Here is a 26,175-nt window from a genome sequence, read left to right as displayed (position 1 = left end):
AACCCTGGGCTGCGGAAGCAGAGCGCACAAACTTAACCACTACACCATTGGGCCGGCCCAATTTCATTTTTAAAGGCTGATTGTGTAATGATGAAACACTTAAGCAGGTAGGAGGCCCATCTTCATTTTACCTCACTCAGTTCTTTAATGTGGTATCAGGAGGTACAGAGCTCTGAACACAATCAAGAAGCGCCGTGGGAGGAGTGTACCTTCCCCCTTGCTTAGGCTTCCATAGAAGCTGGGCCCCACAGACCTGCATGTTCTCTTGCTCACTCCGTGCTCTTATTCCACATTTCTGCTGCTGCTGTGCCTGCTTTTCAGCCAGGATTGCAGAGGACATAGCAGTGGAGTTGTTTCCTTTAATGGATCACCTGTGACCCGGACTTGGCGTGTGAAGCAAAGTTAACCCAGTTAGGCTCCTAGCAGGGTTATAGCCTTACATCTTATTTTAGCACATTGACTTATTCTGGGTTTACCCATGTGCCCTTTAAATAACTGGCCTTGGACTCAGATGGTTGGTTGCATGTGGCAGCTCAACTACTGTGTTTACTATCAGTTAAAAAGAGCTGGCTTGAAGATAAGTACACCGTATTCATATCTGATAGGTCTCAGCGCAGCTTTTTGGACAGAGTCTCCAGATTTTATGATTGGCTATGATGGGCAGTAGAAGGGTGGAGCACAAGACATCTGAACTACCAATGTCTGTTTCCCCCTCCCTTTTTCTAACTGCACAGAACATCTTAGTGATGAAAGGAGCCTTGAGGTCAGTCCCCCATGAGTGCCAATGGAAAGAAAAAGTCCTTAAGTCCTGCCTTTAAGAACTCAAGAGATTTTGGGGGCTGCAAAAAGCCCCTTTCCATTCCCTAAGTCGATAGACTGCTTTTTTTAGATTCACTTTTTCTTTATATGGTGCTAGTTGGTGGATCTGGTCATTGGGCATCAGAAGTAGGTGCCAGAGCCTGGCTAAGCCTTGTCAGCAATGTCCACCTATTCCTACGTTAAGATCTTGCCCACTGAAATTACTTGGACATGTTTTCAAGCTTAATGTCCAGAGCAGAATAGGTAACCAGTCATTTGTCGAGTGGTCAGTTCCTTGATGGGGCACGTATCATCTCAGGGTTTTCATGCACAATGCATGCATCTGATTCATCTACAGAACTCTAAGAAATACAGTTGTCCTGACTCCATTCCTCTGATGAGGTCTGGCGAAGGTATTTTTTTTTTAAAAAAACTTCTCAGGTGATTCTGGTGTGCCGTCTGGATTGGTAACTAGTGGCTGGCCATCTTCTCTTTGAGCGCCGGAATCGCTCTGTTTTATTCTCTGCTGTATCCCAAAGGCTCAATGCAGTGTTTGGCACAAAGCAGACATTCAGTACGTAGTTTTTGAATGAACCCCATTTTACAGATCAGGCAACTGAGGTTCAGAGAAGTTAAGATCACATAGGTGCCGGTGCTGGTCGTCTTTCCACTATATTTCCCCAGGTCATGTTTAGGTTGCTTTCTGGCCCTAAGTCGGATATTGAGGCTGCGGTGTCCAGTTCCAAAGCTCAGTTTGCTCTACGCCCAACAGGCCCAGCTTCTTAGTCAGGCAATTTCTGCCTTGTCCGGTGCCGGGAGTCCGGCCACAGCAGAGTTAAACGAAGGCCCCGCCCCAGTGGGTGGGGCCAGGAGCGTGAGGGCGCCAGGAGCAGCAGCTTCCCCGACCGGCTAGCGCTTCTGCGCCTGCGCACGGCGCCCAGGGGACGGGGTCGGACTCAGAAATGGCGGCCTCCATGTTTTACAGCCGGCTGTTGGCCGCCGCCACCCTTAGGAGCCACCAGCCCCGGACGGCGCTGCGGGCCGCCGCCCAGGTATTGCGGCCCCGCCTGCCCTCGCTTCGAGGGTCGGCAGGAGAAAGGGCGAGCTGGGAGACCTGGTTCCTGTGGGCGAGGTGTGAGGGGACCCGAGGCCCGGCTCGGGGTCACTTGGAGTCGGTGACATTGGGTGACATGGGGTGCCCCGCCGGGCCCGCGGGCGGCTTGCCCAGGAGTGCTGTCTGCCAGGACTGTGAGCGGGCCCATCTTCGCGCCGCTCTGCTCCGGCTCTCAGTCCGCGAGAAGCTCCGGCGCCCCGGGTGCGGCTGCTCACCGGGTTTCCGAGGGGGCGGCGGGGAGCCGGAGTGAGCTCAGTGGAGGAGAGGGGCCCTGGGCAGTTTCTGCTGCCATGTCCTCGTCCGCCGCGGCCTCGGCCCGTCTTTGAGGAGGGGGAAAATGCCCTTCAGCTGTAGTTTTGTGTGCCTTAGGAGCTGTCATGGGTGGGACTGACTTCACAGGACCAGCAGTGCTTGCTTACCGGCCTTTTCTGGGACGAGGCAGGGAAGTTTCCCACCTCCCCGAAGCCTTTGTGTACTGTTCTGTTTGTTAATTGTCTTAATAAGATGCTACTTACTAGCTTACCAATTGAGGAAGTAAGAAAATCATCTCCTGGGTCACTTCATTTCTGGATAGCGTAATAACCACCGTTTTTATTTGTATGTTGTTTGAGTGTTTACTGTGTGCCAGGTACTGTGCTAAGCGTTTTACGTGTAGCCTTTTATTAGGCTTTTCAGCAACACTGTAAAGGAGTCTGTAAGCCGCATCACTGGTGAAGAAGATGTGGCTAAGAGAACAAGTAGTTTGGGCTAGGTCAGGAAGCAGGTAAGGTCACAGCTGAGGTTTAAGTCCAGAACTGTCTGGCTCCAGAGCCTGTGTGGTTGAATCTGCTCTACAGTTTTTTCCAGAACATAAGAATTGGCCTATTCTTTCCAACGATGACACCAAGAAACTTTTGGAATGGCGTGATTGGCTTCGTAAATCAATTCCAGAGTTTTAGATTATGTTCTTAAGTAACCTCAGGTATGCCATAAATGAATTGATTTAAATCTTGCTTTATCTTTTTAAAGATATTCATGCTTTCAATCTAGAGGTAGTGAATTCTGTGAGTTTGCTTTCTATAGGAGCAAATTGTCATGTCGTGAAAGTTTGTTTTTATTTTTTTCTCTTTTTCTCTCTTCTTTTTCCCCTCTTTTTATTATATTTTTTAAATTGGTTTTTTTTTTTTTTTTGGTTTTGTATGAGAGAGGTTAAAGAGGTTTAGTTTACAAGCCTTGAACAACTTCTTTATGGGTCTTAAAGGGTGCTGTCTAGTTTTTAGAAAATGAGAATTTGGTGAACAGATATGTTTTCATCCTAATCATAACTTTATCCTTTTGGAAATTCCTTTAAAAGTCTCTGTCTCAGGGGCTGGCCTGGTGGCACAAGCGGTTAAGTGTGCGCGCTCCGCTGCGGTGGCCCGGGGTTCACTGGTGTGGATCCCGGGTGCACACCGTCGCACCACTTGGCAAGTCATGCTGTGGCGGCGTCCCATATAAAGTGGAGGAAGATAGGCACGGATGTTAGCCCAGGGCCAGTCTTCCTCAGCAAAAAAAAGAGGAGGATTGGCAGATGTTAGCACAGGGCTGATCTTCCTCACAAAAAATAAAAAAATAAAAGTATTTTCTTAAACATCTTCTGTTTTCTCTTCCACCCTCAGGTGGAAGACCTAGGTGGAAGACCTCAGTCTAACCCCTTGGAAGGACCTCAGTCTAATGCCTTGCTTTTGTAGATGGGGACACAGAGTTGCAGGGTCTTCAGAATCTTGTTTGAGGTCACATATTGAGTTTAGCAAATTTTCTTAAACGTTTTGTTCAGTTCTCTGACCCTCGTCTAGTTTCTCTGTATCTTTTGTCCAGTGTATATTTGATAAAAATAGTTTAGGTTAGGAGCAGATTTATACATTTATCACCACAATCAATCTAATCACCATCTGTGACCATGCAAAGTTATTACAATATTATTGACTGTATTCCCTATGCTGTATATTACATTCTCATGACTTATTTTATAACTGGAAGTTTGTGCTCTTAACCCCCTTCACCTAATTTGCCCAACCTCCACCCCTCCTCCCCTCTGGTAGCAACCAGTTTATTCTCTGTATCTATGAGTCTGTTTCTGGTTTGTTTTGTTTGTTCGTTTTGCTTTTTTTAGATTCCACATATAAGTGAAATCATACGATATTTGTCTTTCTCTGACTGACTTATTTCACTTAGCATAATACCCTCTAGGTCCATCCATGTTGTGGCGAATGGCAAGATTTCCTTCTTTTTTATGGCTAATATTCCATTGTATACAGTTGTGTGTTGCTTAAGGACCAGGATATAGTATGAGAAATTTGTCATTAGGCAATTTCGTGATTGTTCAAACATCATAGAGTGTACTTCCACAAACCTAGATAGTCTAGCCTACTACACACCTAGGCTATATGGTACTAATCTTATGGGACCACCGTTGTATATGTGGTCCATGGTTGACCTAAATGTCATTATGCAGCTCATGACTGTATATTTACCACATCTTTTGGCTGGAGGAAACTTCTAAGTGATAATGTGAAGAAAGATAATACTTAAATGTGGGAATCTTTGTGATTATGCAGGAATTTGTATTACCAACATAAGTCAAAACTGATGATATTTCAAGTTACAACTTCTAGTGGTGCAAGGAAAGTATTATCAAAATACTTTGAATATTAAAAAATCTTTAAAGTAGTATAAAGCTATCAGCAATACCTTATGAGTACTACTAATGAAAGAAATCATAAAAATATACTTAGAATTTTCCACCATGGGTTTATCCTCAACTCTTTTTGGAAGAATTTCAAACTGATAGAAATGTTCCAACAAGTACATGAACACCTGTTTTACCTTTAGCTAAATTTAACCTTTTGCAACATTTGCTTTATCTTTAAAAAATTATATGCATGTATCTTTATATACATATGTATGTATAAAATTACATTCGTTTATTTTTGCTGAACCATTTGAGAGTAAGTTGCAGGTATCGTGGCACTTCACCCCTAGATATTTCAGCATACGCCTCTTGAGACTAAGGATATTCCCCTAAATAACCACAATATAGTTATCACATTTAGGAAATTTGACATTGCTATAACACTAATATCTAATATATAGTTCAGATTCATATTTCCCCAGTTGTCCCCAAAGTGTGCTTTATAGCTGTTAGATTTTTTTTTTTAGACTGAGATCAGGCCTCTATGTTGTATTTTCTGGTCTACCCAGCTATTAGGTGCCACCTAGTGACTCTCTGATTGCTCTTATATGTGTTGGAGCTGTTTGTACCTGTCTGTGAACTCTGTGGCTGGGACTAAGTCGGCCTTATTCTTTTACTGTCCCTAGCACAGTGTCTGGTATATAGGCATTGAAAAATGTTTGAGTGTATGACTATTTTTGCAAAGCTTATGCTAGGTACTTCCCTCCCCTTGTTTTTGTTATTATTTTGAGGTATAATTTATGTATATTAAAGTGCACAGTTTATGTACAATTTATGTACAACTTAAGTGGGTAGCTAGATTAATTTTTATGTATGTATACATCTGGATAGCCACCAGTCAGATCAAGATATACAATGTTTTCAGCCCTCAGAAGGCTGAAACCCATGTTCTCTCTCCTTGTCAGTATTCCCCAACAGAAGATAACTACTAATTCTGACTTCTGTCACCATATGTTAATTTTAACTGGTTTGGAACTATATTAAAAAAAAATCATATAAGTATGCTTGTGCTGGCTTCCTTTCTTTAAAGTTATGTATATGAGATTAATCCATTGTTGTGTGAGCAATAATTCTTTTTTTTTATTGCTCTGTAGTATCCTATTATATTAGTATACTACAATTTATCCATTCTCCTGTTGATGGGCAATTGGGTCATTTCCATTTGTTGTCTATTATGAAAAGGCTGTTATGAACATTCTTATATTTGCCTTTTCTAGACTAAGCACTCGTTTCTGTTGGGGTTTCAGAAGGTAGATGATTACTGAAGTTTGAGACATTGCTGGCTTTTAATATTAAAGTGACACTAAGTCAGGGAATTGAGCTACCCAGGTGAAATGTTATCCAGGATTTTAGTTTACCAGATGAGTCAGAAATAAGTTGCTATTATGTGTGATTGACTTGTTAGACTAGTGGTTCTCAAACTGTAGAGTGCTGAAGAATCAACTGAATGACTTGTCACAAATGCTGCAGATTTCCTGAGGCCCAGTCCAGAGATTCTGATTTTGTAGATGAGATGGGGTCCTGGCATCTGCGTTTTTAGAAGCATCCCAGGTAATTTTGATACGAATGGTTCAGGATCCCCCTTTAAGAAACAGACTGTTTACATAAGACTCCTTTAAATTCAGTTCTTATGATACTGTGTGTTTCATATGAACCATGTTTCAGTATTCTGCATTCTGTGTGGAGATAATGGAAATGTATGGATAACACCTAAATGTGTGATTCCAATGCAATCTTCCAAGGCTTTCATAGCACTTAATTTGTTCTACATATTGCCATATAAAGTTGATAGGATTTTGAGGAGTTTGGGAAAAGGGAGGGAGGTGTTTCTCCGTGTTTTGTGGGTTAAGACTAGGCTCTAACTTAGTGAAGCTTTGGGACTAATAGATGCTGGATATCTTACTGATGTACATCTTTCCTTCAACACTTCTCATTGTTGTGGCCCTGCCGCAGGAAGCTGAAAAGCCAGATCTCATACTCCTTTCTGTTTCAGCTATGACTTCAAAACTGGCAGAGGGACATCTTATTTCTGTTTCCTTTTTATTTCTTTTTGAAAGAATATTTCTTACTCAGCCCTACTGAGGGACGTTTTAGTGGAGAAAAGTCCACTGTGTGAAGTAGCACTTCCTCTTATCCTTTATTTTCTGTCTCCTTACTCTTCTTACCACAGTCTGGCATGTTACGTTTCTTTATTGCCTATGTCCTCTCCCCCACCCACTCCCCCAAACAAACAAACCCTAGAATGTAAGCTTTAGGTGTAAGGATTTTATTGGGTTCACTGGTCTATTTCCATTGCCTTGGTGCTCAATAAATATTTAATTGAATGAATGAATATTGTACATAGATTGAAAAAGGGAGGAGTTTGTAGTTGGCAACGCTTTCTTGGAAGCTTTTGCAGTTCAGTCATGAAGGACAAACGGCTGAACTGGGTTAGTAAAGGAGGTACCAGTTAAGGGAATCTTTTAGAAGGAATGTGTTAAAGATGGTGTTGCAAATCAGTTCTCTGAGATGTTATTTGCAGGCTATTAGATGGAGAGTTTCATGGAGGAAGTTTACTGGAAAGTGATCTCTGGATCAGTACCTGTGGGAGAGTGAAGGAAGGAGGATTGAGTAGAGGGAGAAGTACAACTGTGGTGCAGTTGTGGTAGGACCTCTGCCATTCCTTTGGGAGATCTGCAATTAGGATGGTCTTTCTGAATTGTCCCAAATTGGAGTAAGGTGCCAGCTCTTTATATTCCTCCCTTAACCCCTATTGACCAGTGATTGGATGCAGGCTGACAATGGGAAGGAGGTGTGACTTTGGGGAAGGAGCCCCAATGAGAGGACACAGCTGAGAGCTGTGCGCAGCCAACACTCCTAGCAGCTGCGCCTATTTCTGCCTTGGTCCTGAAGGGAGGATCTGGACAGCACAGCATCCACTACAGATGAAGCAGGGTTTCAAGTCTGGAGTGTATGAAATAGTAATGGTACCACCTCATTCAATTATCACATATCTAGTGCCAGGCAATTTGTTAGGTGCTGGAGGAAAGGTGGAGAGAAGGAAGCTGGGAAGGATTTTTGGTCTGTTGGAAAAGATGAGATTGATTTCAGATCTGCTGAATTTGGCACTGAGGTAGAAATGCTCTATAGGTCATTACAGACATGGTAGTAAAGCTCAAATGAAAGATAAGACTAGAGATGATGAGGAAATAGTTAAAACCACAAGGGTAACAGTTAATATTTAGCTGGTAGATTAACTTTTAGTTTTATGTTGTAATTTAGGTACTCTGAATATTATATTTGATGATTTAATATAACACGTATTATAGTTATGAAGACCCGAGTACTCTATATAAACAAAGTATTTTGAGAAGGTGTTTTTAACAAGAATAACTGCCAAATCGCTGTTGTATAAATATGTCCCCAATTTCTCTAGGTTCTGGGAAGTTCTGGATTGTTTAACAACCATGGACTCCAAGCACAGCAGCAACAGCAAAGAAGTCTTTCACTACATGAATACATGAGTATGGAATTGTTGCAAGAAGCTGGCGTCTCCATTCCCAAAGGACACGTGGCTAAGTCACCAGATGAAGCTTATGCAATTGCCAAAAAATTAGGTACTAAATTAAAAAAAACTTGTGCCACCTTGACACAGGAACTCTGATGAGATGTGAACTTTACTTTTGGGTTAATAACAACTTTTAGCTATTTTATTTTATTTTTTAAAAAATAAATTTTACTTAAAGGAGAAGGTGGAACTTTATTGTTGTTGACTTTCTAAAATTATTATAGTGCTAGTAACTTAAGAATCACTTATTGGCATTAGGAAGCTGAAGTCCTATATTTTGTTGGAATATAATAATGAGGAAGGAAGTTATGTTTTACTATTCTGTAGCTTAAAAGGGTGGTGACTGTGATGATTCTTCAGGGAGCTGGTGAAGGAAAATCTTAGCTGTTTATGTGGTTGTAAAGAGAGGTCTAGTATCTCCGTTTTTTTTTTTTTTTTTTGACATGAAAAATATGGAACCAAAAGGGGAAAAAAGAATTGAGTGCTAGACTGTAAGCTCCATGTGAGCAGGGTTTCTTTGTCTTCTTTTGTTTTGCTGGTATATCCCAAACTCTTAGAAGAGTGCCTGCACTGTGGAACAGTACCTAGACACTTAGGTAATCAATAAATATTAATATTTATTAAGTGAATTAAGTAGTTGCCCGTGTTTACTGTAGGTTCTTTTATTGATAACAGAAACCTTAATAGCTTTTGTTAATGTGAATTTATATTAATCTCTTAATTAAAAAATAAATTTTGTCTTTAGAAAATATGCTTCAATTTACATTTTTAAGGATTTAATATGAGAACATAAAAAAATGAGTAATATGGGGGCTGGCCCCAGGGTGTAGTGGTAGGGTTCATGCGTTTTGCTTCAGGGGCCCGGGGTTCGAGGGTTCTGCTCCCAGGTGTGGACCTACACAATGCTTATCAAGCCAAGCTGAGGTGGTGTCCCACGTACAAAATAGAGGAAGATTGGCACAGATGTTAGCTCAGGGACAGTCTTCCTCAAGCAAAAAGAGGAAGATTGGCAACAGATGCTAGCTCAGGGCCAATCTTCCTCACCAAAAAAAAAAAAAAAAAAGAGTAATGTACTAGCTATACACTGCATTTTCTTTTTAGCAGTATTTAAATCTCACTAATTTTATGTAGGTTAGCACAATGTTGTATGCACATTTGAATAATATGTGCATTTATTTTAATGCACGTGTGCTTTGGTGAAGACTAATTTTTCAAGTAAGATGTGGAACATTTTAAAAATATTTAAAAATTTTAAGGTTTCATCTTGGTTTATATATATTTGTTTCTAGAATGGGTTTTTCTTTCAAAAGTAGGGGCGTGGACAAGTTCAGAAAATTGTCGTATATTATCATATACTCTGTTTTTGAACGAGATGGCCATGATTTCCTTGACTTGGAGCATGATTTTTCATTTACAGTTTTTTTAATTAATCAGAAAAAATTTCTTTTTATTCAGATCACAAGCAAACTTCTTTTTATTCAGCAAAAGCCTTTTGTGTGTTCATACTAATTTCGGTGAGATTTTTGTTAATTAATGGTGACCTGTAGTTTGAACTTGTACATGGTAAAAGAGGTACATCATTTTTACTTTTGAAACACCATATATATTAGAGGCTCTTAAGGGTCAAGGTTTAAAGAAAACTCATGTTTGTGCTTTGTATTTCTGTAGTATTTCTTGCAGAGGCTACTTTTTAATAAACACCTCCTTGAAATTCAGTCTTATATATATGACCTAAAGGTTAATTTCTAAAGAAGACCCAGCTATAAGTAGGAAGGAAGACTTGGATATGTAATTGAGAAAGTATAAGTTTTTCTTATTCTACCTTTCTTTCCTTAAGGATGAACTTCTGACTGTTTGACATCTGTTTGACTTTGTTCTTTTATTTTTGTTACTCTCATCTCTCGAGTGATGCTTTTCTTTTGTTTACCAATTCTTTCCGTCATAATGCTGAAGATATAAAATGTTTCCCATACCACTGTTAATAGGGCCTGGTTTATGTATAATTTCTTTTTTATTCCCAAATTATTATAACTGGTTTTCTTTAGTTTTTCATATATTTTCTCATTTAGTTAAATTTTATTGTTTTGTCAGAAAAAATAATTTGTGTAGAAACTTTCATAAAAGGAGTAGAATTTATCAGGATGCCAATTTCTTGATTTCTTTACTCTTCGTAAAAATCTTTAATGATTCTTAGCTTTGGAAGAAAGAATAGTTATGTGCAAGGTATACTATAACTATGGGTATTTCTGGCAAGTTCTCTGGGACCAGGACTTATAAGTAGTAAGGAGCAAGTAGGCAGCTCTGATTTTGAGCCCACTGGAACAGAAGGCATCTTGTTCATCTAGAAAGTGTGCAATCACTTTTTGCATCACTGCAAATGATGATTATAGTATGGGAGCAGGATTAGTGATTAATGAGGACCTTTAAATCTAGCGGAGCAGAAATCTACTCTTTAAAAGATATATTTAGTAACTACTATGAAGACGGGGACAATTTTATCTTTTGCAGCAAGTCATTAATATCAGAAGATATTGATTATGGGCTCTAATTGCACAAGGTGTGGTATGAGGTGCTTGAGAAATACACCTGGTTTTATCTATTTAGCTAGCAATTCCCAGTGCTAATTTTGGCTACCTCAGGGTGATTTTTGCTTCTTGAGTTACTACAAAATTCACAAAATCCTAATTCCCATTTATAAAAAACTCTTACCTTACCAACCAATATACTAGGGCATAAATGCATTACAGGTGTGCCAAACTATTGCTTCCCCTCAGTCCTGTGGGTGGTAGTAGAAGCTGGGTTAGCATGGGGTCCGGGGCCACTGAGCCCTACAGCTTGTGACCTCCTGAAATGGCCCTGGCCTCTTGCCCGGTATTCCCTACAGATTCTATCATTATCTATATGTGTCTTGATGTGAAAAAAGTTGGGAAGTACTGTCCTGGACGCAAGTGTTATCTCTTGTAAATAGCTGAAATTAGAGATGGAAGAAAGGTTGGAAAGAAATATAATTAATTCTAAAATTTTTAAAGACTATATGAATCCATAAAATGAAGGTTGGTGAGTTTGGCGATCACAGAGAAATTTCTGGAATGGATTATCAAAGAGTTGGTTGTTAAGCACAGAGAAATGAAGTAGTTATAATTCAGGGTCAGCTCTAGGAGCAGATTGCCATCTCTTTCTTACAGTTACTAGTTCAACGAAATATACTTTCAGTAAGGCATTTGGCAGGGTTCTTGTAATTTCCCTATTGATTGTAGGAATATAGTTTGGATTCTAGTATAATTAAGGTGGAATTTCTATCTGGTTGAATAAACATGCAAAGGGTGCCAATTGATGAATGTCAGCCTGGAGGGAGATTTCTGATGGTATACAATGGGGCTTTGCCTTCTTTTTTCTTGTTCCCAATATTTTATTAGATGACTATATGTGAAGAATACTTAAAACATTTGTGAATTACGAGAGCTAGGAGGGATGGTGAATATATTTTAAAGACAGTCTTGGGATCCATAAAAGATGTTGTCTGACCAGACCAAAGGGCCAAATCTCATAAGACTGTAAGCTCTATGAGGGCAAGTTCAGTGTCCTTTGCTCATTGTTGTATCTGCAGCTGCAGCATGGTATCTGGTGTACAGATGTAACTGTTGAATGAATTAATGGAATTGAATAAAATCTTTATTTCAATCAATTGTCCTCAGACTTATCTTCTAATCTTTCTCCCTGTCTTGATAGTTGATGAGCCTGTATGTCATTAATTTTTTTTGGTTTTTCTTTTGTTGTGAAGGGCTTTTTATGAGAAAGAACTTTTGAAGAATCATCTCTGCCCTTAAGGAGTTTATATTCCTAAAGAAAGGAAATTGATACTTTGGGGGGATAGCCTTCTGTCTTGTAAAATGTTTTTGAAGAAGTAGAGCTTCATTATTCTTACTCACTAGGTCAGTATGTTAAATTCCCAGTTTAATGAGTACAAATGTTGGAATTTAGCCCTGCAAAGCACCAGTTTAACTATTGACCATTTTTACATTACATTTACACTGTGTGCATTACAGTTACCCTCTTTAGATGTAAATGAATATTTCCGAAGTACTGGAAAGTCATGACTTGGCAGGTAACCACAAACGGGTACAATGACTAGTGGCTGCTCATTTTAGTTTGGGCACGAACTCTCTAGTTTGCCACAGTCCCTTAGGCCACCTGTTTTATTCTTAATAAGAAAATTATTGTTAGTTTTAAGGAAATTTCTAATTTCTGAGTTTTCCCTAATTTTCATCTAATGTTGTTATACTTGGGAATGGTGGGGACTATGGCAAATTGAAAAGGGTCTGTCTGGTGGAAACAAGGCACTTCTAATCAGCTCTAGTTGCAGGGCCCAATATTTCCAGTTCTGAGTTTTTTTAAGAGCAGCAGAAAATCTAGATTTATAAGAATTCTCTCCATTTTTAAATATTCTTTTATTCAGCTTTCAGAAAATATATGCTAGGAACCCTCCCAGGAGCTTGTAAACATCAATGAACACAACAAAGATTCTGCTCTCCTGGAACTGTATTCTGGTGGGGGAACAAAATAAATGATAAACATGAGAAATTGTATATTGTGTTTGAAGGTGTTGACTTCTATGGGAAAAAAAGAGCAGGCTAAGGGGGTATTGGTCACAGGTGGGCAGGTTGTAGCAGTAAATAGGGTGATCAGAGTAAGCCTCATGGGCAATGTGAGATTTAGAGAAAGACTTGAAGGGAATGAAGACCTTTCCCAAATGAATACCTGGATGAAGAGGATTCCAGGCAGAGGGAGGATTAGAGCCAAGTCCTGAAGGCAGGAGCATGCCCAGGAACAGTAGAGACTAGTGTAGCTGGAGTGGAGTGAGCGGTGAGGAGGGTTTAGGAGACACAAAGGGTAAGGGTGCTGGGGGGATTATATAGGGCCTTGTCGGCCATTGTAAGGACTGTGGCTTTTATTCTGAGTGAAATGGGCATCCAGTGCAAAGTTTTAAGTAGAGGAGTGATGTGCTCACTTTGGCTGCTGCTTTGAGAATGTTCTGTCAGGGGCAAGGATAATCTAGGTGAGATATAATGGTGGCTGGGATCAGGGTCCAAACTGGGGGTGATGAGGAACGGTCAAGCTTCTGCATTAATTTCGAAGATAGAACTAGTATGATTTCCTGATTGAATGAATGTGGGGTATGAGGAAGAGTTTTTTTTTTTTTTTTTTTTTTTGGTGAGAAAGATCAGCCCTGAGCTAACATCCGATGCCAATTCTCCTCTTTTTGCTGAGGAAGATTGGCCCTGGGCACGAATGTCAGCCCGTACTTTATATGGGACGCCGCCACAGCATGGCTTGACAAGCTGTGGCCGGTGCACGCCCACGATCCGAACCAGCGAGCCCTGGGCTGCCGCAGTGGAGCTTGCGCACTTAACCGCTTGTGCCGCTGGGCCAGCCTCAGGAAGAGGTTTTTTTTAACATGACCTTGACTGACTTATAAGGCCATTTTCTGACTTAAGTGGAGGTCTACATTTCCAATGTAGACTCATTTACATCATTAATTTTATAAACGTTCTTTGTAATTAAGTGTAAACTTGAGGTCATTTCTTATTTGTTTGATCACAAACTACATCTGTTACCTCCTTCGTTAGGTGGGAGTCCCCTCTCATTCAGCTTGGTATGTGCATTAGGGGATGACTGTTCCCCAATAGTAGAGCGCCCATCTTCAGCCCGTTCAAACATGTTTGTGGAGTGGTTGTTATATCCCATGGACTGCTTTGTGCTAGGGGTACAACGAATAAGATGAAGCCCTTAACCCTGACCTCAAAGGTTAATTATTTTGCCATAATGTAATATTGGCATTGCACTGCTGGTATGGGCAAAATGCCATGAGAAGCAAAAGGAGGAGGCTCTGAAATTCTGCCTGTCTGGGGAGACAGAGAATGCCCCTCTAAGAGGTATTGCCCTGGATCATGAACGATGAGTAGTAACTAGGCTAAACAGCTAGTTTGCTGATTTTTTGGAGCAAATTAGAAAGAGGAGGAAGAGAGAGATCAGTCTTCCTGTTAAAGAAGAAAATTTCAGATTCCTTATTAAAAAATTATTTTTAAGACTTATAAGCATAACATTCTGGAATCTTTTGATAAACATACCTTAACTCCTGATAGTATTCCTCACAACAGCTCAACAATGTATGGTAACAGGGCTTTCTGTCAGTGGGGCACTGTAAATTGGTATCAATATTGGCACTTTCCTCTTAAGTCACGGTATGTTTCTGCTCAAAGTAGTATTTATGACAAATTTTCACAGAATAGGAAGTTTACATGTCAATAGAAAGGAAGGAAAGTGTTAGAAAAACATTTGACTCTCAGTTTTGTACTTTTAATACCTTCCAAAGTACTAGATAAAGTGTCAAGGAAAGGTAAGGGTATTTTTAGTATACTTTAAGAAATAGTTTAATATGAGTGACTAATTTTTTTGAGTTGTGGATCTTTAGATGGTGAGTGTTTTATTAGTGTTCTAATCTAGAAAATCTATATACGTGCAATGCTTCATTTTTTAACATTGTGGATAAATGAAACTTGAATAACACTGCTTAATATGTATGCTTAATAACAAAGTATTGTGTCTTGCTTCTTGCTCTGCTCCGTGCTTCTTATCTAATAGCAGTGTTTTTCTTCTAGGTTCGAAAGATGTTGTGATAAAGGCACAGGTTTTAGCTGGTGGTAGAGGAAAAGGAACATTTGAAAGTGGCCTCAAAGGAGGGGTGAAGATAGTTTTCTCGTAAGTCATGTTTTTTAAAGAAAAAAACATATTGTAAAAGATGCCCCTTATTGATGAAGATACTGAGACTAATATTAGATGAGATCAGATTTTGTCTATCATGTGCTTTTGTTTTTTTTAGTTGGAGGAGAAAAGAATTTTGAGTTCTTTTTTTTATTTTAGTCCAGAAGAAGCAAAAGCTGTTTCCTCACAAATGATTGGGAAAAAGTTGTTTACCAAGCAAACAGGAGAAAAGGGCAGAATATGCAATCAAGTATTGGTTTGTGAGCGAAGATATCCCAGGAGAGAATACTACTTTGCAATAACAATGGAAAGGTCATTTCAAGTGAGTAATTGTAGACATGGTACATTTAGGGTGAATTTATTACATTCAGTTTCAAAAGTTGATTATTATTTCTGTTTGTATGAGAAAGATTAAAAAGGTATGATCCATAAGGTGTGATCCATAATCTATTTGTATATGTCGTGAACACAATAGTTATTTTTGTTTCATTTTAAAAAACAGCATGGTAATGCCGTAAAATTTGAAATATAATATTGTAATAAAAAAAAACTGTCTGCAAAATCCTGCTGAAGTAAAATCCACAGGATTTCCAAATAGTTAATTTGCTAAGAGCAGCTTAAATCATCTCTGATTCATCTCTAGATTCTATAGACTGAGAAAAAATTTCTAGCAGAATAAAATATTCTAACCAGAGTAAATCTCTGAACCCACTAAGAGAATTTGTATCCCTGGCTTCATCTTTTTCTTTTTCAACCTCTTGGTATTTTCTATAGTTTGGAGTTTGTTTTGCTAGATAATTTGGTACTTGGTAAGTCGAAGGGTGACGTTCTGTTGCGAACAGTATGATTCTAAGGAGCGTAACCCTAGCTCTGCTCTCCTCTGTGGAACCTAAAATGCTAGCAGTGGACTAAAGGCATCAGGTAAAGAGAAAATCTTTCATAGACCTGGTGCTTGGAGAAACCGTTGATAATCATTTTATACTATAATTATCTGGCTTTTTGAGTGCATTGGTTAAGTTTTGCGAGCTGAACCTGTGTGGTAACTAGATTTTCTTTTGAAGCAAACTGGGTACATATTTTGAAGCCCTGGTAAGGATTTGATGTAGAATATTACTAATTACACAATTAGTAATATAACAAAAATTTTAAGGGTCGTGAAAATAGTTTTCTTATGTAAAACAGCTTTTTAAAAATTAGCTACTTTCTGTATTGTGATTTGTTTTCCCCTATAGTTAATTAAATCTTCTAGTAATATTTGAGTGATAATATAAAAAGTGTGTTTTGTAACTTTTAATTTTTATAAGAAAGTATTTCTTAAGGTATAACACTAGATGGTAGTAAAAACCCACTCAAGATATAAGTTTAAAAAAGCATTGTTTTATTCATAAGTGATATTTTTACCTCTTTAGGTTTGTCTGTATGGTAGAATTCAGTAGGTTACTTTAGCAATCCCATGACAGTTTGCAAAAATTATATTTTACAAATTCATTTATTTTCACTACATTTTCTCTTCCTTTTCGTTGATATTATATATCAGCATCTATCATTTTGTTAGTTATTATGTTTTTACTTTTTATTATAGCCAGAAACAAGGTTTATATGCCTGGACGATTTGAGATATGAGTCCTATAATGTTGCACATTCAGAGTAGCTCATCTTGATTGGAGTAAATGTTACAAACTGGATATGTGTTATTAAAGATATGACTGTAACACACTGAATGTATTTTATTAAAGATATGTCAAAGCATTAGGGAAAAGGATCAAATTTGAGTTCATTTTAAGAACTCTAATTTTCAGAGAACTATTTGATTCTCATTAAGGAAAAAATGTTTTTATTTCGTTTGCAAAAGTAATACATAGTTGTAATAATTCACACGAAAAATTCTATAGTACTAGTAAAACCATTTGGCCAAAGACATTATAATGTTCTTTGATGTTATTACATTAGACCAGTGTGGAGTTGGTCTGTGTTACTTTTTGGGGTATAGCGAACTTTTTTGGGAATCCCTGTGGAAACGTCCCTATTAAACAATAAAAAATTTAGTCAGCTGTTTAAACTAAAAAGAAAAGAGCATTTTTGATTGAATTAAAGTCCTATGCATAGGAGTTAAGTGATCATTAAAAATTGCTTTTGTTGCTTGCTTTTAGGAGATAAATTATAGGCTCTACTAGTCTTCTTTAGTAAGTATCATATCAGGAAGCCTGGGCAGATATCTACCATAGGGTTGGTGTGCCAGAAAATTGATTCAAGTATTACTCTCTGTTTTGGCACTTTTTAAAAATCAGATTTCTTGACATTTGCCCAGTGCCTGTTGGGTACTTTTGGGCTGAGATAAATCTAATTTAACAAATCACATTTGCTACTTTAATTTATTTTTCTAGTAAAACATTACATTCTGCTGTAAATGAATGGTACATTTAGCTGTCAATTTTTTACTTTGCCTGGAATAGATATAAAATGTGCTGTAAGACTTCCAGATTTTATTTTCCATACTTTTTTTTTTTTTTAAAGAGGTCTTTATTAAGTGGCTGCTTTGTCATATAATTTTAAATTCAAATCTATTTTAAGGCAAAAACCTTTTGCAAGACCAACAAGACAAGAGGAATTTGGGTTTAGAAAGTGAAAATAGCATTATTAGTTTATTTGAAATTACAGCTATTTGCTGGAACTTAGTTGTTCTGAAAGTTTATTACTAAAATGTAAAAGTTAAAACCAAACAGAAACAATAGTCAAGACCAAATGCAAAACTGTAGTCATTGTTTTAACTGATCTCTGTTTACTCATGTAAGTTTTCTTCTTACCTGCTAGCTATAGATTTTAGGGTTCCTTTCTAATTGTTCAGGAAATTAGTGCAAAAAGAGGCTATTCACTTTCTTTTATGTATTATTATTTCGTGTGTATTTTTTCTAACCTTTTCTCTAACTTACAGCCAACTTTTGAAGACTTAATCATAACTTCGGTGATAATTTAATATTATCTTTTTTCCCTCCAGTAGTGCTGCCTTCATGTGCCTCTTCATTTCTCTTATCAGAAGATCTAAAAAGAAAAGGAAAGTAAAACTAAAATAAAAAGTTTAAATACTTTAAAAGTTTGTTAGTTTCTACCTCTTATGTTGAATAAAATTATATTTGGGGTTATCTATAGATTAATTTATCTGTATTCTAATTCAGTAGAATGACAGAGGCTCTTCTTAAATCTGAGTTTTTCTCCTCTCTTTAAATCTTTGTAAAAGCTTATAATTATGAACTGCCTTGCTAGAGAGGAAATGAAGAATACCTTTTCATTTGAAGTTTATAGAAGAACTAAAAATTAGACTATAATTTCAAACATTTCTCTTTACTTAGGCTTGCTACTGTTCTCTTCTTTAGTCTCAAAAGGCACAATGAGTTCCTTTTTATTCAAAAAATTTGTATGTGTGTTGCAGTGAGTTCTGCAACCAAGTACTCAGAACTGGGCCAAACTCACAGGTTAAGAGCACAGTCCTCTGTATGACTGCCCTCACTCCAGACACCGGCCTCAAGTTTGGAGTCCCCAGGTCACCCCTACCTCTGACCACCCTCACTTCTGACCACGAGACAAATTTGGGTGTTGCTAGTTCTCCCTCAGGTTTCATAATTTGCTAGAATGACTCACAGAACTTAGGAAAGCACCATACATATGATTACAGTTTGTTATAGCCAAAGGATACAAATCAGAACCAGCCAAATGGGAGAGATGCATAGGGCAGGGTCTGGGAGTGTCCCAAACATAAAGTTTCCATTGTCCTCAGGGATGTCATCCTTCTGGCATATTGATATGTGACAATATGCAGAATATTGCCAACCACAGAAGCTCATCAATTTTCTGGTCTAGAGTTTTTTTTTTTTTTTTAAATTAGTCAAAAACACATAACATAAAATTTGCTATCTTAACCATTTTTAAGCATATAGTACAATAGTGTTAGCTTTATGCATATTGTTGTGCAGCAAATCTCTAGAACTTATCTTGCAAAATTGAAACTCTATATCCATTGAACAACTTGCCTTTTACCTCTTTCTCCAGCTCATTCTCTCCAGCTCATTTCTCCAGCTCATTTACCTCATTCTCCTAGCAGCCACCATTCTACTTTCTGTTTTTAAGAGTTTGACTATTTGAGATACCTCAAATAAATGGAATCATGCAGTATTTGTCTTTTTGTGACTGGCTTATTTTACTTAGCATAATGTCCTCAAGGACATTCATGTTGTAGCATATGTCAGGATTTCTTTCCTTTTTTTTTGGTGAGGAGGATTAGCCCTGAGCTAACATCTGTGCCCATCGTCCGCTATTTTTGTATGTGAGATGCCACCACAGCATGGCTTGTTGAGTGGTGCATAGGTCCGTGCCCCGGATCTGAACCTGCGAACCCTGGGCCGCCGAAGTGTAGCTCATGAACTTAACCACCACACCACCAGGCCGGCCCAGGATTTCCTTCTTTTTAAAGGCTGAATAATATTCTTTTGTGTTTATATACCACATTTTCTTTATCTTTCATCTGTTAATGGACATTCAGATTTCTTCTGCCTTTTGGCTGTTGTGAATAATGTTGCAGTTAACATGAGTGTGCAAATATCTATTTGAGATCTGATTTTCAATTCTTTTGGATATATATCCAGAAGTAGGATTGCTGGATCATATGGTAATTCTATGTTTAATTTTTTGAGGAACCTCTATACTGTTTTCTCAGTGGCTCCACTATTTTACATTTCTACCAACAGAGCATAAGAGTTCCAATTTGTCCACATCCTCAGCAGTGCTTTTTATTTTCTGTTTTTTTTTTTTTTTAATAGACGCTGTCGTAAGGAGTGTGAGGTAATATCTTGTGGTTTTGATTTGCATTTCCCTAATGATTGATGATATTGAGAACCTTTTCAAATGCTTATTGGCCATTTGCGTATTGTTATGGAATGAATGCAAATTGTTATGGAATGAATGTTCCTGCCAAAATTCATATGTTGAAGCTCTGACCCCCAATGTGATGATATTTGGACCCCCATAATGGGAAGTAGCTTTAGAACTGGGTAATGGGTAGAGGCTAGAAGAGTTTTGATATGCATGCTAGAAAAGCCAAGATTGCTGTGAAGGGGCTTTTAAAGGTGATTCTGGTGAGGGCTCAGAAAAAAGGAGAGCTATAGAGAAAGCTTCCATCTTCTTAGAGAATACATAATCATGATCAGAATGTTGGTAGAAATATGGATAGTGAAGACCATTCTGAGGAAGTCTCAGTTGGAAACAAAGAACATGTTATTGGACGATGGAAAAAAAGGTGATCTTTGTTATAAAGTGGCAAAGAACTTGACTGAACTGTGTTTATGTTCTAGTATGTTGTGGAAGGTAGAACTTGCGAGTGATGATATTGAATATTTAGCTGAGGAGATTTCTAAGCAAAGTATTGAGGGAACAGCTTGGTTCCTCCTGAATGCGTATAGTAAAATTGGAAAAGAGAAATGAATTGAAGAAGGAATTGTTATGCAAAAAGGAATCGAGGGCCGGCCCCGTGGCTTAGCGGTTAAGTGCGCGCGCTCCGCTACTGGCGACCCGGGTTCGGATCCCGGGCGCGCACCGATGCACCGCTTCTCTGGCCATGCTGAGGCCAGGTCCCACGTACACCAACTAGAAGGATGTGCAGCTATAACATACAACTATCTACTGGGGCTTTGGGGGAAAAAATAAATAAATAAAATTAAAAAAAAAAAGGCATCAAAACTTAAAAGATTTGGAAAATTCTCAGCCTGCCTCTATTGCAAAAAATAAGAAAGCTATTTGGAAAAGAATATGAAGGTTATGGCCAAACAACCATTTGATAAGGAGATTAGTATGGGTGCGAACCATGAACGGTGAGAAATAAATGTCTGTTGTTGAAGCCATCCAGTCTATGGATTTTGTTACAGCATTGAAAACTAAGACATAGATCTTCTTTGGAGAAATGTCTAAGTCCTTTGCCCATTTTTAAATTGGAGTTTTTGTTGTTGTTGAGTTGTAGTTTTTTTTATATATATATATATATATATATATATATATATATATAATTTATACAGTCATGTGTTGCTTAACAATGGGGATGCATTCTGAGAAATGTGTCGTTAGGTGATTTTATTGTTGCGCGAACATCATAGAGTACTTACATAAACTTAGATGATATAGCCTACTACATACCTGGGCTATATGGTACTAATCTTATGGGGCCACCATCGTATATGCAGTCTGTTGTCAGCTGAAACGTCATTATGTGGCACATATGTGTGTGTATGTATATATGTATGTGTATATATATGTGTGTGTATATATATTATTTTGAATTAATCCCTTATCAGATATATGGTTTGCAAATATTTTCTTCCACTCTTGTAGGTGGCCTTTTCACTTTGTTGATTGTTTCTTCTGTTGTGTAGAAGTTTTTAAGTTTGATACAGTCCCATTTGTCTATTTTTGCTTTTGTTGTATGTGATTTGTTGTTTATCCAAGAAATTATTGCCAAATCCAATGTTTTGAAGCTTTTCCTGTATGTTTTCTTTTGGCAATTTATAGTTTCAGGTTTTATGTTAGGTCTTTAATCCATTTTGAGTTAATTTTTGTATATGGTGTAAAGTAAGGTCCAACTTCATTATTCTGCATGTGGATATCCAGTTTCTCCAAGACCATTTATTGAAGAGACAGACTATCCTTTCCCTATTGTTTACCTTGGCATCTTTGTCAAAGACCGTTTGACCATATACATGAGCGTTTGTTTCTCGGTTTGCTATTCTGTTCCATTGGTCTATGTGTCTGTTTTTATGCCATAACAATACTGTTTTAATTACTATAGCTTTGTAATATTTTTTGAAACCAGGAAGTATGAGGCCTCCAGCTTTGTTTTGCTTTCTCAAGATTATTTTGGCTATTCAGGGTCCTTTGAGATTCCATATGAGTTTTAGGATTTTTTTCCTATTTCAGCAAAAAATAGACAATTGGAAAAAAGAGATTTTATTGTGAAAAAATGCGATTGAGATTTTAAAAGGGATTGCATTGAATCTATCTATTGCTTTAGATAGTATTGGACATTTTCACAATATTAAGTCTTCCAATTCATGAAAATGAGCTGTCTTTCTGCTTATTTGTGTTGTTCTTAATTTCATTCAGCAGTGTTTTGTAGTATTCAGCATCCTAGTGTTTCATCTCCTTGGTTAAATTCATTCCTAAGTATTTTATTTTTTTTGATGCTATTGTAAATGGGATCATTTTCTTAATTTCCTTTTTGGATTGTTCATTGTTAGTGTATAGAAATGCAGGACATATTTGTGTGTTGATTTGTGTCCTGTAAGTTTGCTGAACTTGTTTAGTAGTTCCTACAGGTTTTTGTGGATTCTTCAGGGTTTTCTATATACAAGATCATGTCATCTGTGAACTGGGATAATTTTACTTCTTCATTTCCTATTTTGATACCTTTTATTTCTTTTTCTTGTCTGCTTGCTCTGGCTAGGACTTCCATTACTATGTTGAATAAAGTGATGAGAGTGAGCCTCCTTGCCTTTTTCCTGATCTTAGAAGGCAAGCTTTAAGTTGTTCACCATTGAGTATATTGTTGGTTGTAGGCCTTTCATCTATGGCTTTTATCATGTTGTGGTAGTTTCCTTCTATTCCTAGTTTGTTGAGTGTTTTTATGAAAGGGTTTTGAATTTTTTCAAATGCTTTTTCTGCATCAGTTGAGAAGATCATGTAATTTTTTACCTTGATTCTGTTAATGTGGTGTATAAATTGATTTTTATATGTTGAACCATCCTTGCATTCTAGGAATAAATCCCTTTTGATTATGTTGTATAATCCTTATAATGTGTTGTTGAATTTGATTGGCTAATATTTTGTTGAGAATTTTTGTATCAGTAATCAGGGATATTGGTCAGTAGTTTTCTGGTAATATCTTTGTCTGATTTTGGTATCAGGGTAATGCTGGCCTCTTAGAATGAGTTTAGAAGTGTTCCCTCCTCTTCAATTTTTTGGAAAATTTGAGAAGGATTAGTGTAAGTTCTTACTTAAATATTTGGTGGAATTGTTCAGTGAAGCCATCTCGTCCTGGGCTTTTCTTTGTTGGGAGGTTTTGGATTACTAATTCAGTCTCCTTACTTGTTATAGGTCTGTTCAGATTTAATTTCTTCATGATTCACTCTTGGTAGGTTGTTTCTAGAATTTATCCATTTCTTGGAGGTATCCAGTTTGTTGGTGTGTAATTATTCATAGTAGTTTCTTATGATCCTTTTTATTTCTGTGGCATCAGTTGTAATGTCTCTTTCATTTCTGATGTGTTATTTGAGTCTTTTCTCTTTTTTTCTTAGTTTAGCTAAAGATTTGTTGATTTTGTTGTTCTTTTCAACAAACCAACTTGTAGTTTTGTTAATTCTTTTCTATTGTTTTTCTATTTTGTATTTCATCTATTTTTGCTCTAATGTTTATTATTTCCCTCCTGCTAACTTTGGGTTTAGTTTGTTCTTCTTTTTTCTAGTTCCTTGACATGTTAAAAAAAAAAGCGCCATGAGCCTAGATGCTTTTTCCCAACTTGGCAAGCTGTGTCAGCTTCTGTCTGTAGTATTACAAGATCTCTGGTGCTGTCACATGCTGCTGAGCTCTCTTTTTTCTCAGTGGCCCCCGAGGCATCCAGAGCATGCAGGTTCTCAGTCAACCCTCCAAGTCAGGCAAGACAGCAACAGTTCCTTGGACAGCCCCCTGGACAGCTGGAATGTTGGATGCACATTCCACTCTTTTCTTTCCCTTCCAGAAGAGAAGCTCAGCATTGGGCTATTTCTCCTGATTTCCAGCTGTGTCAGGTTGTGGGCGGAGCTTTTACCCATTTCATTGCAGTTGAGCTTGCCTGGGGTCCTACAACTTCCTCACTGGTTTCTGGCATTCTCATAAAGGCTGTTTAGACCATATATTTTTGTTTAGTCAGTGTTTCTGTGGGAGAGTGAGGTGTTTCCTATTCCATCATCTTGCTGACCCTGAAGTCCATATTTTTTTTTTTTTTTTAATAAAATAGGTGTGATTGATTGAACTTAGTCTCCAGGCTGCCTTCCCTCCCAGAGAGTGGGCTGATATCACGTGGCTCGAAGTTCCAACCCAATGTGTATTCACATTGTTGGTGTTTTTGGCTTGGCCGGCATCCACCTGAGTCATCTTCTTTGTATTAACTATCTAGCCATGAGTCACCTCGTTAGCCTGAACTCTTAGATGCAGTGGAGGATTTAGAGGTTGCCTCCCAGACATTGGGGACAAAGGCCAGCCAAAGTCTTTATTACACATGCATATTAAAATCTCATCACATAGTACAAAATTTAAAAGGTACAAATGTGTACAGGGAAATATAAATCTCCCACCTACCCCTGTTTGTCAGCCACTCAATTTTTCTCCTTGGAGGTTGGTGCTTTTTTTTTTTAAGTCATTTTTTGCCTAAATGACAGTTAACTCTCTTAAAAAGTAATAGATTTTTTTTCCTTTGGCTTTTGCTTTATTTTGAGGATTTGAAGGACTATTTTTGTTCTGCAAACAGAGTGAATACTACTCCTTTACATTATACCTTGAAATGAGTTTGTTACTGAAACACTAGGTGCTGGGATAGAAAAGTGAAATTAGTCTTTTGGGTTTTTTTTTTTTTCCATGAAAGTCACACTGTTTTTTTGGATTAAGAATAATATGTTCATTGTAAGAAATTTTTTTTGGAAAATAGTGACACATAAAATAACAAAAGTCTTATCATTTAATGTTTTATTTCCCATCTTTTTTCTGTTTGAATAGTGGGTGGGTACACATTTAATCATCCTTTATAAAAAACAAACAATTTGGAATAGAATCTAGGGTTTTGTATCATTGTTTTCCCACATAACACTACTGAGATCGCTTTCTTATGTCATTCAATAATCTTTAGTAATATGGTCTTACCATTTCTTTGTTTTTGCATGTTACGATTGTTTCCAGGTTTGTGCATAAATTAGCAGATCTATTAGATAATTTGCTTTAATGTTTTTTTCTTGATTGATTTTAGGGGACTTAAAAGTTAATAACTTAATTATTTAGTGTTTATATCTTACCTTCTTACATTGTTCACGATAATAGCCAGAGCTATTCTTTCAAGGTAGGTAGCTTTCTTTTTTACTGACTTGCTGTAGAGTGAGAACTTATAAAATCTGCTTTTATTCATTAGACTTTCCCTTTTAAATATGAGTAATCTGTTTTTATGATTTTTCTAAGGTTCTTTAAACAATCCTTTAATGTCCCTTCAGTTCTTATGAAAAATGCATAGGTTATATTTCATATATGTGTATATATATATGCTTATGTTAACTTATTTGGTATAAGTTTTATGTATATTTTAAATCTTTTTTCTTCACAGATGGGCCATTGTCTTCCTCTTCCTTTTCACTTCTTTTCTGTTATTTCAGCTCAACATTTTTAAGGGAGCACTGTGCAGGAGATGCAAGAATAAATTCTCGAGGAAATTTTAAAATAGGAACGGGGAGCACTAGATGCATAAGTCTAATAGTGTGCACAAATAGGTTTCAAAATTTTATTGATGGGTCCAAAATAAAATCTAGATGTTTTGGCTGTTTCCCTATATGCTAGGGTCCTGTGTTAATAGGAAGTTCTCAAGGTGGTGTCAACATTGAAGATGTTGCTGCTGAGACTCCCGAGGCCATAGTTAAAGAACCTATTGATATTGTAGAAGGCATCAAAAAGGAACAAGCTGTCCGGGTATGTTGTATTCTGAAAAATTTCTAGCTTTTGATTGGAGAATTATAGTACTTAAAGAAAGAGAATTAACTTTGTAAAAGTGATTGATAAAACTTAAAAAAAATTTTTTTTGAGTGTCAAGGCATGTTAATATCTCTTTGAAATGGAAACCTTTAGAAGTATCTACAATATATTTCTTCATATCCTCCATAAATATTTCAGTATGTATCTTTAAAAGATAAGGATTCTTTTAAAATAGCCACTATACCATTGCCATACCTGGTAATATTAACAATAATTCCTTAATGTCATTACTTACCCAGTCATTCAAAATCCCTAATGTTCTCAAGTTTTTTTCTTTTACAGTTTGTTTGAGTTGGGATCCATATAAGGTCCTTCATTACCATTGGTTAATATGTCTCATGGCTCTTTTTCTAATTTATAGGTTTCCTTTCCCTCACTCTCCATCCTTTTTCTTTTAATTTGTTGAAGAAACTGAGGTGATTAGTGTTTTTCGTAGTCAGAATT

At 37.4% G+C, this 26,175-nt stretch overlaps 1 protein-coding gene across 1 annotated transcript in view; it reads left to right on the top strand.

The window, feature by feature from the left end:
• The first annotated feature begins 1,720 nt into the window (after window positions 1-1,720).
• The window catches only part of SUCLA2 (succinate-CoA ligase ADP-forming subunit beta), a 45,483-nt gene continuing 21,028 nt past the window's right edge, over window positions 1,721-26,175 (top strand). The window contains exons 1-5 of the mRNA XM_004433654.3: window positions 1,721-1,850; window positions 8,038-8,218; window positions 14,829-14,928; window positions 15,091-15,253; window positions 25,540-25,668. Coding sequence (XP_004433711.1) covers window positions 1,761-1,850; window positions 8,038-8,218; window positions 14,829-14,928; window positions 15,091-15,253; window positions 25,540-25,668 — 663 coding nt within the window. The 5' untranslated portion in view covers window positions 1,721-1,760. The remainder of the gene's footprint in view (window positions 1,851-8,037; window positions 8,219-14,828; window positions 14,929-15,090; window positions 15,254-25,539; window positions 25,669-26,175) is intronic.

This window comes from Ceratotherium simum, chromosome 10 (assembly GCF_057802395.1).
Source record: "Ceratotherium simum simum isolate JZ-2026a chromosome 10, ASM5780239v1, whole genome shotgun sequence".
Lineage (NCBI taxonomy): Eukaryota > Metazoa > Chordata > Mammalia > Perissodactyla > Rhinocerotidae > Ceratotherium > Ceratotherium simum.
Note: the sequence above shows the minus strand (reverse complement) of the source record. Positions and strands in the feature narration are given on the sequence as shown.